This window comes from Anabrus simplex, chromosome 1 (genome assembly GCF_040414725.1).
Source record: "Anabrus simplex isolate iqAnaSimp1 chromosome 1, ASM4041472v1, whole genome shotgun sequence".
Lineage (NCBI taxonomy): Eukaryota > Metazoa > Arthropoda > Insecta > Orthoptera > Tettigoniidae > Anabrus > Anabrus simplex.
In genome coordinates this window covers 1,331,411,737-1,331,432,840 of record NC_090265.1, presented here as the reverse complement: position 1 = coordinate 1,331,432,840, position 21,104 = coordinate 1,331,411,737, and the positions used below count along the sequence as shown (strand labels likewise).

Here is a 21,104-nt window from a genome sequence, read left to right as displayed (position 1 = left end):
CCCTTTTTGTTCATTTATTTTGGTTTCTTAATATTAAGTGGGGACTATGGACGTGGCATGAGGGACTGAGGATGACTGCTGTGGTGACCCTCCCATGGAAGTGTCACGTTTCCGGGGTATCCAATGAGCCACATGGCATGCCCAGGAATTTTGTATTTCTTTTATATTCTTTTGTTGTTAGTTGTCGTTGTGAACATGTATCGGGTCCAATTCGCCTGTTATGTTCAATAAATACTAAAAAAACATACAGGTGCCAAACAATCATTAAATCGCACCCAACAGAAAAGAATGGGACCTGCAATAGACCCGATCGATTCTGAAGGAGTAATACTACAGAAAAACCACAAATCCATGAACGACGATGGAAATTCCTACTTGAAGACGATTACAGAGGCCCTAAAAACAGAATGTTAGTGTTTACCAGCGATAATGGAAAATCTGATTTATCATATTATTCTTTCTTCGTCGATGGAACCTTCAAAAGTTCAAGGAAGCAATTTGGGCAGTTATTTATATTCCACGCCGATCTTGGAAGTTCTTGGGAAGAAACCATCACGATTCCAGATTTCTACGCACTGTTACCAAACAGGAAACGGAAAACATATGATCGTTTCTTCAAAAGTTTTGAAAAAATGTGCCAGGATGGAACCCCGTGACACATTATGGACTTCAAAATCGTCATCGTCCAATCAGCCAAAACGTTGTTTACTGAAACTGAGATTTTGGTTATAACTAACTTTTTTAAATCAGTGTCTGTGGAGGAGAGTACAAGACTGTGGCCTTGGTTATTGCGTACAAAGAAACTAAAGAAATTCGACTTCATATCCGAATGTGTTCAGCACTAGAGTATGTTTCCCTATATATGATTGATGATGGTTGATTACGTATTCAGGAGAACGAAAACTAGAATCTACAAATGTTTTACGACTATTTCAAGGAATATATGGAATTCTTGTGGAAGGCGGCATCGGACGAATAACGTTTCTGAAGGCAGGAACCAATGAATGAACATTTTAATTTCAAGAGCGCACACGAATGTGTATTCGCTGATTAATACTCTTCGAGATGATGCAGAGTACTATGGTAAACAATTGACAGGATAGTTTTGAATATCGATGGGAAAAAAGGAAGAAATCAGCAGGGAAATCTATTAGACTATTTGAAAGGCTTAAAAATTGAAGTTGATGGCAAATTAAGATCAGTCCTTGTTTGCGTGGCTTACACTCAGAAACTGCAGTGGAACTATAACTGGAATATTACTGTAGTAAATTCTGTAAATATTGTAAATATATAAATATTCTGACTCAGAATTAAGAAAGAACTTGGCAATGAAATATCTCTGGATAATCATGGTATGTGTAAATATTTTGAATCAACATTAAAAAAGAAAACTTAACAAACTTACACAAAGTGAACAAGTACATTTGTGGGGAACGCAGAGAGACTACCACCTCGTGATGTACCCTAGAAACGGTGCAAAGTCGGCTAGAAGTTCATTTATGAAATTACAGTTACTTATAAATTGCATCTGCTTGTTGTTTAAAGGGGCCTAACATCTAGGTCATCGGCCCCTATTTGCATTCATTACCGTGATTAAAAAGAAAAACCTGATGTACTGCAAGTGTCTATTAATACCAGATTATATGAAAGTTGCGGCCCCTTGCAAATGTTGGGTAGAGTGAAAGGTTCCGTGCAAGTGTCACTCTGTGCAAATGTGACCATCCTACTTGTGACTCACCAAAACACTGTTAGGTAGAGTGAAAGGCTCCATGCAAGTGTCGCTCCGTAGAAATGTCTCATCCTACTTTTGACCCAGCAAGTACTGTTAGGTAGAGTGAAAGGCTCCATGCAAGTGTCGCTCCGTAGAAATGTCTCATCCTACTTTTGACCCAGCAAGTACTGTTAGGTAGAGTGAAAGGCTCCATGCAAGTGTCGCTCCGTAGAAATGTCTCATCCTACTTTTGACCCAGCAAGTACTGTTAGGTAGAGTGAAAGGCTCCATGCAAGTGTCGCTCCGTAGAAATGTCTCATCCTACTTTTGACCCAGCAAGTACTGTTAGGTAGAGTGAAAGGCTCCATGCAAGTGTCGCTCCGTAGAAATGTCTCATCCTACTTTTGACCCAGCAAGTACTGTTAGGTAGAGTGAAAGGCTCCATGCAAGTGTCGCTCCGTAGAAATGTCTCATCCTACTTTTGACCCAGCAAGTTACTGTTAGGTAGAGTGAAAGGCTCCATGCAAGTGTCGCTCCGTAGAAATGTCTCATCCTACTTTTGACCCAGCAAGTTACTGTTAGGTAGAGTGAAAGGCTCCATGCAAGTGTCGCTCCGTAGAAATGTCCCATCCTACTTGTGACCCAGCAAGTACTGTTAGGTAGAGTGAAAGGCTCCATGCAAGTGTCGCTCCGTAGAAATGTCTCATCCTACTTTTGACCCAGCAAGTTACTGTTAGGTAGAGTGAAAGCATCCGTGGTTAGTGAAAATGAAAGACTCCCTAGGCCTTGAATTTCGAATACTCTAATACCGTCGGGGTTGAAAATAACAAGCGCTGACCAAGCGAGATCGGATAGGATAGAAAAAGTGAGGAGCCTGGTACAAGTAAGTGGAAGCAAAGCCAGGACTCAGCCAAAGGACCCGTTGTTACTAACCCACGATCCCAAGTTGATAGTCCCTAGGGTCTCTTTTAGTCGCCTCTGACGACAGGCAGGGGATCCGTAGATGTATTCTACCGCCCCTACAAAATAGTACAAACCCGACATTTGTATTACGTATGTTTATGTCAACATCATTTGGAAACCAGTGACCATAATTTGTAGGGCTACGGTATTCAGTTAGCTTGTGGCAAGAATAATAATAATAATAATAATAATAATAATAATAATAATAATAATAATAATAATAATAATCACCATCACCATTATATCACCATCATAATCACCTACACCATCATAATCATCATCATAAGAAGACATAGGCATTATGTGAATATTGGGCTACCCTTATCATTCGAATCACGTGTATCACTTTTATAGGAGTTGTATAACGCTTGTGGTAGATAACTGTGAACCAGTTTGTCTTTCATAATTTTTAACTCCTGTGTGTGGGGGTGGTAGAATAACACCCACGGTATCCACTGCGTGTCGAACGAGGTGACTAAAAGGGGCCCCAGGGACTCTTAACTTGCAAGAGCGTGTTGGCAACTACGGGGCCCTTAGCTGAGCCCTAGCAATTTTTCTACTTACTTGTGCCAGACTCGTTAACTTTAATTTTTCCTAACAACCTCCCTTGGGTAGTTGACTCGAAAGAGGAAAAACCAATAATATTATTATACGGTTCCTATTATGTGTGTTGCTTCTTTTAAAAAAATATCTGTGTTCGGGAGGTTTCCTAGAACATTTTAAAGACTTGGGTGGCTTAGGAAGTTTTTTGGAAGGAACTCTACTTGAGTGTTTCCGTCCATCTACCCTCTTCTGATCAAACTGTGATTCATCAAAATGATGTCATAAGAAGATACATAATGGAACCCATAAATAAATCGTTCATATAAAGATTTTTCAGGAATAATTTCAATTTATTAACTTACTAACCTCGCACAAGACGGAATTATATGTAGGTTGCCATTTATCACGTCTGCAATTTTGTACCGTACCCACTGAGCTCACCAGTGCTTTTCACTGGAAAGCGGAACACCATCTTACCAGTTGACTTACTCTGTCTCTTTTTTATAGTGCAGTATCCCATTTTCGTTAAAAATTCAAATATATTTCACATTTTCACATCGTGCTCGCCCACATTATAACGATGTTAGACTCAAATTGACCGTCACAGCAAAGGTCCTAGAATGAACTTGCTGGCGACACGCTGCAGTAGCGCTGTCATGTGGGAAAAGCTGAAGTACCCGGGCGGCACTGCTTTCCTGTTTATAGTAACTTCAATTCTATGTTGAAAAAGTACCAATAAGTCTTTATAATAGCAAGTTAGGCGATCTCCGAGTAAACCAGTAATAATGGGAAATGCTGGCCAACAAACATACAGATATTCAAACTCGGAAGGCCTTTGCAAAAACCTTTGTATGGAGAGTGCTTCTGTATGGTTGCGAAAGCTGGACATTATGAATGCAAGAAAAGAAAAAACTAGAGGCAATTGAAATGTGGATCTGGAGAAGAATGCAGAGGATAAGTTGGACTGAAATGAGAAGCAATACCGAAGTCCTTAGAGAGATAAGAGAAGAGAGGAATCTTATAACTGAAATTGAAAAACGGAAAATAAAATTTATTGGTCACATTCTGCGGCATGAGGAGTTCCTTTGCAATATCACTGAAGGAAGAATTGCTGGAAAAAGAGGAAGAGGACGCCCCAGAGTGTCTTACTTCAAGAACCTGCTTCTGAGGATGAAGTGCAAGACCTACGCTGAGTTGAAAAGACTGGCTCAAGATAGACAACTGTGGCTGCAGCGACAAGGCTTAGCCTTTAGAATATGATGATGAGAGGAGTACTACACAACGTGAAAAGCTCCAAATGATGTCTTTCACTACCTGTTAGTGAATGCGCGGTGTTGTAACATCGTTTCAATGTCGTCCCTATTATTTACAGCCCTCGTAAGTTGTCATTCAAAGAATAAATATATGTATGTGTTTTAGGTTGCTTCCGTGAAGGAAACTCATCTTAAATTTGGAGGTTCCTACATAAAATAGGCCTACGATGAAGTTTACGTACCCATTGACTTCATCAATAGGTTAACAGTTTCTTAGACATTGTCCCAGTAGAATATTCAATGAAGTTCACATAAAATTCAAGTTGAAAATAAACACGTTCAGATTCGATTTAACATGTTAAAGGTTATTGAATTGTTTCAAAAACACATTTGCATATGATGGGATTCGAACCGCTGCATCTTTGGTCATAAACAGACATAATAATAAGAGAAAGAGGATAAAGTTCAACCGGAAATGAACGTTGTCCTAGGGGGTGATCTCAATTTACCGAATGTTAACTGGGGAGATAATGCAAACCACAGAAGGCATGACCAACAAATGACAAATAAGTTAATCTGGGAGGATCAGCTGAATCGGAAAGTGGCGAAACCAACAAGAGGGATAAATTTTCTAGACGTGGTGCTGATAAAAACAGATGATCTCTATAGAGAAACTGAAGAGATAGATCAAGACCGACTACAATATCTCAGACCTTAATGCTACTATCGATTGACGGGAAAAAATGGTGGAATTAGTGGTGGTCGTAAGGAATGTGTGATTCACACATGGTATATTTTTTAAAATTGTGTTTAGAGCATAAGAAGTACTATTTCAGCCACGTAATTGAAGTATAAAGTACATACTAAACCCATGACCTTTGTGTCCCAAGAAATTAGAGTCTTATAGTTACGACGTGAGGCCCCATGAAATTGCAATGACCGGGTGAGTTGGCCGTGCGCGTAGAGGCGCGCGGCTGTGAGCTTGCATCCGGGAGATAGTAGGTTCGAATCCCACTATCGGCAACCCTGAAGATGGTTTTCCGTGGTTTCCCATTTTCACACCAGGCAAATGCTGGGGCTGTACCTTAATTAAGGCCACGGCCGCTTCCTTACAAGTCCTAGGCCTTTCCTATCCCATCGTCGCCCTAAGACCTACCTTTGTCGGTGCGACGTAAAGCCGCTAGCAAAAAAAAAAAAAAAATCTGCAATGAGAAGCTTCAGTTATATTTATATCGCAGAAGCGGCACGAGGCGGGAAGGTTGCCACTTTCTTTCTCACGTTATGAGACGTGACGTCACTCGCACGTGCCGAGGGTGGATGGATACAACTAAAGTGTTGGTTAAATAAATATATTTATTAAAAGGAATTAGCAGTGAAACTAATGTAATAAGTGTCCTGTAATTATATGTGAGACAATTGGTCTTGAGTAATACAGATTTGAGATTGCTAAACAGTTTCCAAGGAAAAATTGTAAAAGAGGCGCGTGTTGGTCAGCCCATTTCACGTCAGCGGAATATAGTGCCTATCAAACGATGTCATTTAACCAGTCAATTTGTTATGAGATATTTTTAAATGTTCATGAACAATGTCACCAGTAATATAGTAAGTACTTGGTTACAGTAAAACCTGCCTTCAATACATTTCCACAAAGTCGGAAAATATTTGTAAATTTTCTTGGCGGCAAAGAAAAATGCCCAAGAGAGGGGGTAGAGCCTATAAAAGAGGAGCGCCATCTTGAAGTCACCCCTGCATTGAACCATTTGAACTCGATAGAGGACGTCATACTGCTGGGAAACTTATCGGCGATTAACAGACTAAGTCCAGCAGGGAACTTAGATTTTAGTCGAATGTCTGGAGTATTGTCTCCAAGTGGAGATAGTTTTTGTCATTAGAGAGTCTTAATAACATGTAAAGACTGTTATATCTATGCCGCAGTAGTATTAGTGAAGTTTAAATAATGTTGTGTTGTAAAACGTATTTTGTGTGTGGTCGACAGTACAAGCAGTCGTGTTCGGTCCGCGAAAATATCGAGTGAAGGGTATTTCTTTCTTGTGCCTTTATTCCAGGAAAGCAATAATGAATAAAATAAGATGTGAAGCTAGAAGTGTTGAAATGGCAAAATAAATACCGGAAGGTTGCCGGTGAACTAACGAGATGGAAGCTGACGTACTGTTAAGGTAGGTGAATTGTCACCATCACCACCTATGTAATTGTTTCATGATGTCACCACTTATATATTCGTTTGTGTAGTTGTGGTGCAGTTTGGTCCCCATTTATGTCGTGAAATGTCAGAAATATGACAAAAGGTCATTTGTTTTTTTAATGCTTGATTAAATTTATTCATAAGTTGGAAGTAACAGACATGAAAGTAGCAAGAATGATTGCTGGTACAAACAGGTGGGAACAATGGCAGGAGGGTACTCGGAATGAAGAGATAAAGGCTAATTTAGGAATGAACTCGATGGATGAAGCTGTACGCATAAACCGGCTTCGGTGGTGGGGTCATGTGAGGCGAATGGAGGAGGATAGGTTAGCTAGGAGAATAATGGACTCTGCTATGGAGGGTAAGAGAAGTAGAGGGAGACCAAGACGACGATGCTTAGACTCGGTTTCTAACGATTTAAAGATAAGAGGTATAGAACTAAATGAGGCCACAACACTAGTTGCAAATCGAGGATCGTGGCGACGTTTAGTAAATTCACGGAGGCTTGCAGACTGAACGCTGAAAGGCATAACAGTCTATAATGATAATGTATGTATGTATGTATGGATGGATAAATTTAGAATTTTTTTACGAGTGTTGTGTAGCGTTGTAAAATAGTCAATTTGATGGTTATGAAACGATATAGTGTCTGAAAGATTATCACTTCCGTGCGTTATTTTCTTCTGTATTTGTGGTGTCAAGTAAAGATCATTAATCTGATGTGAAATTTTCTGTTCGAAATGATGACGAAAGTTGCGTAACAAATCCGTGGTTACCCATTTTCAATCGAATGTAGGCATGCTGTCGTGTTGAGCAATGTAAAATTTTAGTAAGGTGAGTTACGAGGCAAGATCGATTAATATCTGTAACGAAGAGATTGCTATTTCTATGTCCGTTTAAACTGTGTATAACTGACAATAAATAACAGTAAATTTTGTCAGCCATTTTTGTGAAGTCCAGTTCAGAAATACGAGGTCGTTATGCGGAGGTGTTTCATTATCAGAGTATTTTGTGTGGTTATGTGTTATGGATCCTAAGGCTTATATTCCTTTTTTTTCGTCGAGATTTGTCGTGTTTTGAAGCAAGTGGTTTAAGTCTTGTTAAGATGTGAGTTGAGGTAGCATTTTTGTGAATCAGGTAGTTGGAAGCCTGTAATTATGCCGGGAGATTCTGTGTGAACCCGAGGAATTTATTTGAGTAATGGTTAGAGATGGAAATTGGGTGGATTCCACATAAAAAATGTAGATTCGCGATATGTATGAATATTGAGTGACATCGTAAAGTAAATCTCTGCGTATAATCTGTTTGGGCCACGAATGTCAATTTAATCAGTGAGATCGATTATATCATTCTTTTAAGACCAGTTAAACGTGAATATAACAGATGATTCCCGTCAAATCTATGACAGCGAAGGGGTAGCTCGTTCCGCTAGACAGCTGATCGGGGAGTTCACCATTTGGGAGATAACGGTATCTTTGTGGTCTGTCAACGTGTTGAAAATCAGATTGTATTCTTTAGAATGGAGTTCGTAATTTTGCAAGAAACTAATTGAAATTTTCATCAATGAGTAACGCGTGTGTTATTAGATGGCATTCTATAATATTAATTTGTTTAGCCGAGATCTGAACGTATATTTGAAGCGACGGAAGTTAGACTGTAATGAGCGGATTTTAACAATTTCCAGGGATGTTCAAAATTGAGTATTGGTGGTAGTTATTGATTTATTTTTGAGGGATGCACAAAGCCTTATTTAAACGTCATGATGGGAGGTGACATAGTGTTGGCTTATTTTACATCGAGTTTTACTTATGCAGATGTTGAGTACTTAATAATTAGGGCATCCAAGTGTTAATAATTGTTAGTGTTAAATTAAACTTATGGTGTAATGTCATGAAACAAATATAATAATGGAAAGGAATAAAATGTATTTTTCCAACTACTACGACGCTAAACGTTATAATATAACTACGTCAGAATTTGAGTAGGGACTTGTTAAAGAAACCATTCGTCCGCGGAGATAAAACTTGTTAATTAGGATTTATAAAAAATTATTTCAATGTATTAAATTATTAAACTCAATGGAAACAGTATTTGAGAAATAACTTGAAGCTAAGTAATTAACTTGAAAATGTATTCTGGAAATCTTAGTTGATTTTGCTGGGAAAGGTCAATTATTAACGTAACGATTAAGGGGACATATCCGAATGCAAAGGATTTTACTGCCACAAAGTGTTGTGACCGCTGTTGTTATTGCATTTTTGACTTCGATTGATTGAGCATTAAATGTGCTGGGATAATTAAAGTGGAAACCTTGGTCATCAACTACTTTAACTTAATTGTGCTTAACCTCCAGCTTAGAAACTTGGATGGTCATGGGGTCATCAACCTCAACGACTTAGATTGAGGTAATATGCCATTATAGCATCATTTTCCTTGTGGTCATCATCCACAATGACTTTAAAGTAAATTGCAAAGTTAGATGTCGGTCCATGACATAGTCGCAGGTCACATCGATTCATTTAAGGGTCCATGCCGCACAACCACTGTGTGGCACATACCGATTGGACTGCCTTAATTATACAAAGAGTCCAGAGTTCGTATTACGAGTGCTGGATCATCATGAATCGTATATAGTGTAGATCTTATAACAATAGACGCTGTATCTCTAGTCATACGCTGAATAAATAAATAAATAAATAAATAAATAAATAAATAAATAAATAAATAAATAATAATAAATAAATTATGCTGGTACATGTAGTCTCACATGGAAGCCAAATTTAAGGATTTACAGACTTTCTTTTCTTCACTCTTAACTTGTGACAATGGTTTCTAGTAAGGATTCCCATCAGGCAGTTAAGTCAAAGCTTCTCAAGCCAATATATTTCTCTCTGCGTTGTAATTATTGTTGATTGTGTCGATCGAACAAGTAGAAGTTCGAGTTATAATGTTTTTTTTAATGTCCAACTTAGATAACCACGATTTTTAAATAGATTTGATTTTCATTTCGTAGATAGATTACAATTTTACTGAAATCCACCTCATACCTAAGCAAGTGACGAAGAACCCGTTAACGACCCAAGAGGCAGATCTCATGCAGATTGCTAATAGGTAAGAAAGGTAGGTATCCGTTGTAGACCATCAAGGGTTCAATACGCAGTCTTTAACGAGTAATCCATATTGTGCAGTATTAAGAGGTGTAAATAATTGTGCATAATAGAGTCTATTGTTGTGCTGTAACGGCTGTAGCATTTTCCAAAATGGGTCGTTCGTGCTGCGTACTAGGTTGTAGCTTAAATTATACTGTTGCAGATACCTCAGTTTTTAAATTCCCTGAATTTAGAGCTTAATGAGAGAGAAATAGATAAGGAATATTCACCGGAAACATTAAGTCAAAGGCCAAACTGTTTAACGTATCGAATCAAGATTTGTAGTTAGGGAACATCTCTTTCCAGCAGAAAGTGTTGGGTATTCTAGGAAGACGAGTTGAATTTTGCCAAGTGCTGAGAACAAAGATTTGATCTACTTTTGATAACCTCAAAAGAAACTCCCGTTCCACTTTAGTGAGCAGTTCCAGAAATATTAAGACAGAATTGCTACAGTAGAAAATTCAAAGTAAATTAATGTGAGCAAACAGGCTTGGCAGATCTCTGTTGATCCACTATTTAGATATTACATTCAGATATAACAGAAGACACATTATGTAAAATCTCTTGTGCCACGATAATGATATAATTAACGCCCATAGCTAAAGCAACTTTCTGCCTCTCGATAGGTGCGGGATACAACGAGTTCCTGGCCAAATGTAGAGTAAGCTTTAATAGTATTCTCCCAAAGATTATTACATGATAGTCATCATGTTGGTTCGTTGTACTAACTGATAATCTCCTGGATACGTGTAAGAAATTGTAGTAGCCCCTATCAGAAGCTCTGGCAGATACTGTACCCTAAGCTGAAAATAATTTCAATATCGTACTAAAGCAAATGTTATTTTCCTACATCTAACTATATCAATCAATCAGTCACTAATGATCTGCATTTAGGGCAGTCGCCCAGGTGGCAGATTCCCTATCTGTTGTTTTCCTAGCCTTTTCTTAAATGATTGCAAAGAAATTGAAAACTTATTGAACATCTCCCTTGGTAAGTTATTCCAATCGCTAATTCCCTTTCCTATAAACGAATATTCGCCCCAATTTGTCCTCTTGAATTTACGCCCAAGTGTGAGGCGATTATTTTATTTTATTCATATTTGATTATTTTAAACATATTGCAATGGTTATGAATTATCATTATTGTCATTTACATTATATTTCAAGATTGAAGGAATTTTCTAGGAAATTAAATTTACCAAAACATTCAGCTAGGAATAACTTGATGGCAAACATAATTGAGGAAAAATGTAAGGATATATATAGGTACAGTACTTCAAGGCAGAACAGGTCAAAGAAGGACATTCCAGGGATCATTAATGAACAAGTAGAGTGCATATGTGAAGACATACAGAAGGTATAAATAATCAGTCAGCAATACGGTATGTAAAGATATTTGAATATAAGAAAAATATACAAGTAGACGAGGTTTCAAATACTGGCGAAGTACTGAAATTTACCTATGGAAATAAAGCTATTTACAAAAAAGATTGATAAGATTTCTGGGGATGTACTAAAGGCAATGGGTTGGGATATAGTGCTGTATCTGAAATACTTACTTTATTTGGAGGGTAGTTTAGTAACCCCAGTGTACAAACGAAATTGCATTAAACATAAAGCGGATAATTACAGGCCAGTCAGTTGACATGTGTTGTTTGTAAGCTCTGAGAAAACGTACACTCTGATTATATTACACACGTTTGTGAAATTACTAACCTTTTTGATGGAAGGCAGTTCGTGTTTAGCAAAGGTCTTTCCAGTGAGGCTCAACTTGTAGTACTTCAGCAAGTTACAGCAGATAATTTAGATTCAGGTGGTCAAATGGACTGTATATCTATTGACCGATCCAAAGTTTTCGATAAGGTAGATCATGGAAGAATTCTGACGAAAAATGAGGACTACTGGACCTGACAAAAGAGTGATAGAATTAGAGGCTAAATTTCTAGAAAATAGAACTCAGAGAATTAGAGTAGGTGAAGCATTTTCTGGTCATGTAACAATTAAGAGGGAGTTCCGCCAGGGCACTATTACTGGACCATTATATTTTCTTATGTCTATAAATGTTATGAATGAAGAATTGGAATCACAGGAAAGGCTTTTTAATGATAATGTTATACTGTATAGAGTAACAAATAAGTTAAAGGACAGCGACTGCAAAAAGACTTCGACAATGTTGTGAGATAGACCGCAGACAATGGTATGATGGTAAACGGGATGAAAAGTCTGATGTATGTTTCACCAAGAGGAGAACTCCTCTCATTTTAATTACTATATTGGTGGAGTGAAAGTAACCCAGGTGGATTACTGTATGTGTTAATATAAGTAAAGATGTTCATTGGGATAATCATATTAACGAGGTTGCACATAAACGTTACAGGTATTTAGGGGTTGTAGTAAGTATGTAAGGTAGATGCCGTATAAGTCTCTGGCAAGGACCCAATTGCAGTAATAGACCAGTGATGGGACCCACACTAGGATTACTTGATACGAGAACTAGAAAAGATTCAAAAGAAAGTAGCAGAATTTGTTCAGGTTGATTTTCGACAAACGAGTAGTATTAATTTTTTATTTGTCTTTAATAGTGGCGAAGTTAGGAATCATGGTCCTCTCTTACACTTAACCATGTCATTGTACAGACTGTGGAGAATATTAAATATTTTAAAAGAAACTAATTTGTAACATGAATACAAAATAAATGCAACATAATTATACCAATATGTACTTACCATTTGTCAAAGTACTAAATCAAATTTAATGAAGAGTAAGTTTAAATTAATTTAAAGAAAATTAACTAAATTATACACAAATACACACACACACACACCATCGTTCACTCATCAAGATTCACAACGTTGGTTTATGCACCTAAGAGGCAAATTACTTTCTGTAGGAAGACTTGAAAGACTCTAGTGAGTTACTGCTTCGGATGTTATTTGGAACAGGGTTCCATAATTTACTTCCCGTCGCAATAAATGAACTATTATAGGCAGCTGACCTGCTAAAGGGATTGACAAGTGTAGTAACAGAGTGTGTAGTATGCTGGTGAAAAGAGGAAGGGTATATAAAATTTGATGACAGGTACTGAGGAGTTCTCTCAGTTAGTGATCTGAACACCAACATGGCTACATGAAGGTTTCTTAGTTCTTCAAATTTCAGGAGGGGCACAGTTCCTTGTAATAAGGTGTGACATAGGTGTCGTAGCGTAATGAAAATATAAATCTGATGAAGGAATTCGTGGTCCTATGTATCTTTCTAATTTCTTCTTTCGTTGCATCTATGAGTACAGCATCACAATAATACAACAAAGGGAGCACTAAAGTTTTTATAAGCCTGGCTTTCATATTTAACGTTAAAATGTTATGGTGGTATTTCAGAGGATGGAGTGAGGCATACACTCTGCTACAGATAGGTGTGACGTGTTCATGCAAATTTAGGTTTTCATTTATAAACACCTAGATTATTTACCGAACTTTCATACGGAATTTTGGTACCAGACAGAGTGAATGAAGGGATGTCTAATGTCTTTGTCATGTTTATTAATTTCAGTTGTCCAACTATAATAGCTTTTGTCTTGGAGGGATTTATTAATATAGAGTTTTCACAAGCATATGATGATATACTTTATAAGTCAGCATTAATTCTATCAGTTGTTATACGAATATCTCCCAGTTTTGTGTGATAATGTATTTGGAGGTCATCCGCATATATATGATAACTGCAATATTTCAGTCGAGATGCTATGCCGTTTTTGCACAAAATAAAAACAATGGTCCAAGTACAGAACCTTGGGGTGCTCCCGTGTGTTTCATTGCCCATTGAGAAGTCTTATTCTTTAAGTTGTCTGTGGTTTGTGAGATAAGAGCTAAAAAGGTGTAAAGCAGTCTGATTTAGATGAAGGGATTTTAATTTGGCCAGGAATATGTCTATGTTTACAGTGTCGAATGCACTACTAAAATCAAGAAGAGTAAATAATGTGACTGTGACCTTCTGTTCACTCATTGTATGTCTAATATCATCTGTAACTTTCATTAGAGCAGTGGTCGTGCTGTATCCCTTTTTAAAGCCTGACTGTAATGGGTCAAACAAGGAATATTTATTAAGATATTCTGTTAGTTGCCGATGGATTATCCGTTCGAAGGGTTTGGAGAGAGACGAAAATACACACACCGGTCGATAGCCTGATGGGGAGACAGCAGACGAACGGGCTGTGAAGCCTTGGGAGTAAGAAGACAAGCTGTTCGACTAAGCGGGATGTTCCGAGCTGTCAGTAGAAAAATGGCGTGGAATGACATCAGCAGAGGAGTAAGTTTGAGCGGAGATTTTAAAGGTAGGATATACCATAATATGAAGATAAAGTTGGAATCCAAAGGACAAATTAGGGTAAATGTTCATTTATAACAAGAGGAATTAGAGAATAGAATAATTTATGAAGGAAAATGCTCGATAAATTACCAAATTGTCTAAAACCATTTAAGAAAAGAGTAGATAAACAAGTGATAGGGAATCTGTCACCTGAGTGACAGCCCTAAATGTAGATCAATTTTGATTGATTGATTGATTGATTGATTGATTGATTGATTGATTGATTGATTGATTGATTGATTGATTGATTGATTGATTGATTGATTGATTGATTGATTGATTGATTGATTGATTGATTGATTGATTGATTGATTGATTGATTGATTGATTGATTGATTGATTGATTGATTGATTGATTGATTGATTGATTGATTGATTGATTGATTGATTGATTGATTGATTGAATATTATTCTCTCAGTCTTCTGTTCCATTAGTGCGTAACGGTGCCAGTATTCTTTCTCGATATCTTTAACATTTGTACACTCTTTCATCCACTCTTCTTTGGTCACTTTTCGCTTGCAGCAGCGTGTTCGTTCTGTCAAAGCCGACAGTGAGATATTGGAGGCATTTTTTGCGGCTATTTTTTGTTTCACTAAGTTCTATATGAGTTCGATTGGGTTTAAATCACAGGATAGCGAGGTAATCTCAGAAAAGTAAACCCGCTGCCTTCCAAAATCTTGTCCACCGTGTACATTTGTTCGGTTTATTTGCTTTTACAAGTTCCACCAACTTACTCTTAGTCATGTCGTCAGTCATAGCAATTTTGTTGTCCTTTTAACACGACAGTAAAATCTCTTTGCGAGGTTTGTTTTCCTGAACGGCATGATGTGGTGCATTGTCAAGGACTACAATGCAGCCAGGCGGAAAAATTTGGGATGAGTCGTTCCTGCAGCTACTTGGGTGGGGTATAATTATTGGTGTTCATTTCGTCACGGTAATCTTGTGACTGCGACTTCGAATCATATGTCAACTCTGCATCTTGAATGAATCCCATTTCACTACCCGGTGGCCGAAAAGATGATGCTTGTAATCCTACCACCTGCGCAATATGTTTACCCTATTTCAAACAAGATAATTTTGACAGGAAGTCTCTTCTGAAGCGGCCAATTTTTGTGTGGTTGAGTATACAGTATACAAAGCTTGCTCAATTCATTTCTTCAACTCAGTTTTAAGCCTTTTGTTTTGTAATTTGTATAATTTTAACTACTTCCTTAATTTAAAAGCTGCCTGCCGGGTAAAGTATATAAAACAAAAATTCATAAAATAAAAGGTTCGACACCAATCCTGAGAACTAATCTTTTGTTTTAGATTCTTCTTTTATTTTTTTTCTGCCCTAGCTAGGTCTTCGAAAATACTGCGGGGCATGCCAGTCTTTCATCTATTCCTACCAAGTCCGATACATGCACGTCCACGCCGTGGCCGCTGGGCAACGGGTACATTCTTTAAGGTACACGGCTAAGTCATGTAAGGGCAGAAAGCGAGTTCCCGACGCTTAAATGGGGACCAATCAGCTAAGGGAGACAACCCTAACAGAAAACATCGGTCCTCCAGGATTGCTGGGGGTTGGAGCAAGGCTAACAACCTCGTTCCGGAAAACCAACTGTTGCGAAGCCCCAGAATATGCCTCGGAATGGTGGATTTAATAGACGACGAGCTAAGCTAAAGGCAATGGACTACGCAATTGGTACATGGAATGTACGCACACTTCTACGAGCCGGAGCACTGAAAGTACTGATGCAGAAACTAGAAGTCAACAAAGTGGACATAGCAGCCATACAAGAAACTAGATAGTCAGGAAGGGATAAGATCTGGGACACCAAAACCCACACAATATTCAGTAGTGGGAAGTCAAGGAATGCATAAGAAGGAGGAGTAGCATTTATAGTACGAAAACAAGCTAAAGATGATGTACTACAGTTTTTGGCAGTAAATGAAAGATTGGCAACATTGCGTGTTAAAATGCGATTCTACAACTTAACAATCGTAAATGTATATGCACCAACGGAAGACAAGAATCAGTTCTATGCTGAACTGGAACGAGTGCTAGATTCAATCCCATCGAACGATGCTAAGATGATAATAGGAGACCTAAATGCACAAATTGGGAAGGAGGAGATATATCAAGGAATAATAGGGATCCATAGTTTACACAACACTACTAATGATAATGGACAGAGATTGCTTGACCTTGCTACCAGCAGAAACATGAATGTGATGTCAACTTGTTTCCCTCATATCGCAATGGAAAGACCTGTAATCAAACAGACCATGTAATAATGGAGAAAAGATGGGCATCCAATATCATGGATGTCAGATCATTCAGAGGAACAAGTTGTGGCTCTGACCACTTTCTAGTTAAGGCAATCTTAAGGTGCCGCATTATGAAAACAAGAAAGGAAGGAATGAGTAGGATAGAAAAGTACAATACTTGTGAACTGAAGAATAAGGAAGTATCAGAGAGATACGGGAAAAGAATGGCAGAAGTGCTAGTAGAGAAATATAATAAGGACCAAACAGCAACGGTCGAGACCAAATGGACTGCTCTGAAGGAAAGCGTTAAGGCCGTGGCAAAGGACACACTAGACATTGTACCCAAAAGGAACACAAAGGAATGGTTTGATGAGGAATGCCAAAAAGCCATAGAATAAAGAGATAAAGCATATAAAGCATACCCAGAGAGACCAACAAGGGTGAAGAAACAAGAGGTTGAAAACCAGAATAAAGAAGTAAGGAATGTATGTCGAAGAAAGAAGAGAAGAAATTAAATGAGAAAATGGCTAGAATAGTGGAGGAATTTAAAGATAATAGCTACATGGCTTCAGAGAAGTTAAGGAAGTGAAAGAAGGATTCCAGGCAAGAACAAACATGTGTAAGGACAGAAATGGACAGCTTTTGGGAGATAAAGAAGGGATCCAAGATAGATGCAATCAATACTTCCAACACCTCCTGAACCCAGTAGAAATGAAAGGGGAAACACCAACTACCTCAAGGAATAATACTGAGACAAATGAATCAGAAGTCACAGCACCATCTATGCAAGAAGTGATAGAAGCCATACAGCAACTGAAAAACAATAAAGCACCAGGTAACGATGGAATCCCTGCAGAGTTGTGGAAATACGGAGAAACCACACTACAAGAAGCTATATATGATCTAATTGTGAGTGTGTGGAATACAGAAGAAATGCCTGAAGACTGGCGCAAAGGCATCATAAGCCCAATATAGCCATTATAGAGGGATCACACTGCTGTGTACAGTATATAAGCTGTTCACTTCCATTCTGAAGAAGAGACTAGAACCCCTGGTGGAAGAAATTCTAGGAGAATACCAGGCAGGGTTCCGGAAGGGAAGATCCACTTTTGATCAGATATTTACTGTGAAACAAGTGTTGGAGAAGTGTTGGGAACGGGGCATAGATGTGGTACAGATGTTTACCGACTTTCAACAAGCATACGACTCTATTGACCGGGATAAATTAATGGGGATATTAAGAGAGTTCAAGATACCAGAAAAGCTGGTGCGACTGGTGGAATTGACTATGAGAAATACGATGGTGGGAGTGAAAATTCAGACTGAAGTATGCAGCTTCTTCGAAGTGAATCAGGGATTGAAGCAAAGAGATGGCTTAGCACCAATTCTATTTAACCTGGTACTAGAGTCAGTGATTAGAAAGTTAAGGGTGGACACCAGTGGAACACTTCTGTACAAAACAGCTCAACTAGTTGGATATGCTGATGACATAAATTTGATGGGAAGAACAACAAGGACAGTCAAAGAAGCATTTGAAGACTTGAGTAGAGAAGGCAAAGAGATTGGACTTAAGAACAATGAACAGAAGACGAAGTTAATGGTGCAGGCTCAGAGAAGGAAGCATACAAATGACCAACTTGTCCCTGAAGGATCCAAAGTGGAGGTGGTGGATGAATTTAAATATCTTGGTGTATATCTGAGCAACAAGAATGAGGAAATGGTGGAAATGGTGGAAATACAGGCAAGAATTCAAGCTGCCAACAGAGCACACTTTTCAGTACTACCACTTTTCAGAAGTAGAGATATAAATCAGAGCTTAAAAGTTGTGCTATACAAAACCCTCATTCGCAATATAGTGACGTATGGAAGTGATACGAGGACCCTCCCAAAGAAAGCCGCGGAGAAGATAGATTCCTTCGAAAGGAAAATCCTGAGGAGAATTTATGGACCCATATGCGTACAAGGGGAGTGGAGAATTGGATATAACAATGAACTATATTCCCTGTATGGGGAGGCACCCCTGTCGCATGCCATTCGAATGAAGAGACTTAAATGGGCAGGTCATCTAATTAGGATGGAAGAACACCGAATCCCAAAGAAGGTATTCTTAGGAGACTTTGGAGGAGGAAGGCCTATGGGAAGGCCACGTAACAGATGGGAAGATGGTGTACATCAGGACGCAGCACATATCCTCAAGATCCGGAATTGGAGAGTAGCTGCACGAGATCGACAAGTTTGGTGGAGAGCAACTGGGGAGGCCATGACCCGAAAACGGGCCGTCGCGCCATAGTAGAAGAAGTAGTAGATGCCAGTCTTTATGAACAAGTACAGCGAGAGTGGGCATTCCTGCCTGAATCTTTTCCTAATGTTTGCCTTCTCTCTGCATCTCTTAATGTGAAGATGTCCCGCTCCATGGCTGAATGATTAGCGTGCTGGCCTTTAGTCCAGGGGGTCCCGGGTTCGATTACCGGCCGGGTCGGGGATTTTAAACTTCATTGGTTAATTCCGATGGATCGGGGGCTGGGTGTGTGTGTGTGTGTGGCGTTTTTATTATTAGAATTCATCATAGGTAGGACTCCATCCTCATAGACGCACAGGTCGCCTATACGACGTCAACTAGAAAAACCTGCACCAGGTCTCTTCGGAGGCCACACGCCATAATGTGAAGACGGTTGTATCGATTCTTGTTGTGATAAAGTATTCTCCTACTATCTTTCAGAAGGTTGAGACGCTGGCCTTCTGACCCCAACTTGACAGGTTCTATCCTGACTTAGTCCGGTAGTATTTGGAGGTGCTCAAATACGTCTGGTTGTGTCGGTAGATTTACTTTTTTTATATAATTCTCTTTACGTCGCACCAACACACATCGATCTTAAGGCGACGATGGGAACGGAAAGGGCTAGACGTGGAAAGGAAGTGGCCGTGGCTTCAATTAAGGCACAGCCGCAGAATTTGCCTGGTATGAAAAATGGAAAACCACAGTAAACATATTTGGGCTGCCAGCAGTGTGGTTCGAACACGCTGTCTTCAGAATGCAAGCTCACAGCTGCGCGACCTTAACTGCACGGCCAACTCGCTCGGTATGATAGACTTACTTGCACGTAAAAGAACTCCTGCGGAACAAAATTCCGGCACGTCGGCGTCTCCCAAAACGATCAAAAGTAGTTAGTGGGTCCAAGAAACAGTATTATTTTAATGAACTAACTTTTCAGTCATACTACCGAAGAGTATTCTCCAATATACATTATCGAACTCTTTTTCAAGATATTTATTGTTCACTTTATCAGGGGTTAATTTCAGAATTACTCGTTTATCATACTGTACTGCGAACAAATCACCTAGCCATTAAACTGGTATCACATTCAATTTATCAACATTTCTTCTTTACTGACATGCCTTGTATCGAAGAAGTCCCATACTTTGGAGCGATACCAAACCTCTGTGAGCAGATGGGGACGGTTGCCTAGTTGGACTTCCTCTTGAAACAAAAATCATCACCAGTTCTGGTTCAGTAAGTTCAGTCTACAGATTTGTGGCATGTCTTATCGAATGTCTCCGTTACTTGTGTTCACCTAGTAAGGTCGCTATGTACAGTGGTCCAGTGGACCACACACTTTTGAGTTCTTTGGCTCTCTTTCCCTGCTGATCAATGTCGGCGGTGCCCTCATGCCAGTTACGGTCATTTGTATAAGTCGTTCATACTTGGATACTTGAAATTCATTCTGGGTATGCTTCTATTATTTTAGGTAGAGAAATAACGTTCTGTGACTGTGCGCCAGGAGTCGCTACTTCATGAATATTCCACCGAAGTCAAGGACTTTTGATTTTGTGCATAGAATGTAACAAACGTAAAGTGCTACATCGTTAGTGGATTGCGCGTTTACGCGCGGATTTGCCTCATGTATTCATTAATATTAGTTTTCTGGGCTCCATGGCAGTGTGCCGTATGATGCTCGAACCAGTGACCCAGGCACATAAACTTAATATTTTATTTAATGTATTTTATATATATTTCGCGCGCTGTTATGTACGGAGGACGCGTAAAGCCGGGTGGGATGGAGTTTTCCACTCAATGAGTGAGTGAGATAGCCCGAGTTCATTCAGTAAGACAGACAAAAACCAACTAATCAATAGACCAACAATAAGTTGTGGATATCTAGAAAATGTAAAATTATTATTTCTCTCAAATATATTTCCTTCGCTTTGTTATACTGTATATATGTAATATTGCTCTTTTTTTCTATTTTCAGCCCTTTTATGCGGCCCAAACTAGGAAAGGTCCATGAAACTTCATGTATGGTAAGTCATATCTCCTGGCTCCAATGTTTTGTAAATAATAAGCTTTGCAAATTGCTTTATACGTTCATCACCGTGTGATTAACAAGAGTAAATTAATTTTGAGAACATTTTTTTATCGTGCACATTACACGCCTGCATTGAGAATCAAAATGAGTTTTTCAAATAAGGTCAGCTGAATAATTTCACTTCACTGAGGACTATACCCAGATGCTATAACGGAACAAGTGTTTATCAGGCAAGTGAAGCGAGTTTTCCCATCCTTTCATCGCGGAAAAACTTCGATGTATTAGTGCTACGTTAAACCACTGGCAAAATAGTTTGAATTTTATCGTGGCTTTTCACTTTATTGCACACACATCTGTATAATCAA

General features: G+C 38.8%; 1 protein-coding gene across 1 annotated transcript in view; it reads left to right on the top strand.

Moving 5' to 3' along the window:
* unc80 (unc80, NALCN channel complex subunit) overlaps nucleotides 1-21,104 on the top strand; it is a 1,117,323-nt gene that overhangs the window by 138,257 nt on the left and 957,962 nt on the right. Inside the window, exon 3 of the mRNA XM_067137759.2 lies at nucleotides 20,686-20,734. Within this exon, the coding sequence (XP_066993860.2) occupies nucleotides 20,686-20,734 (49 nt within the window). The remainder of the gene's footprint in view (nucleotides 1-20,685; nucleotides 20,735-21,104) is intronic.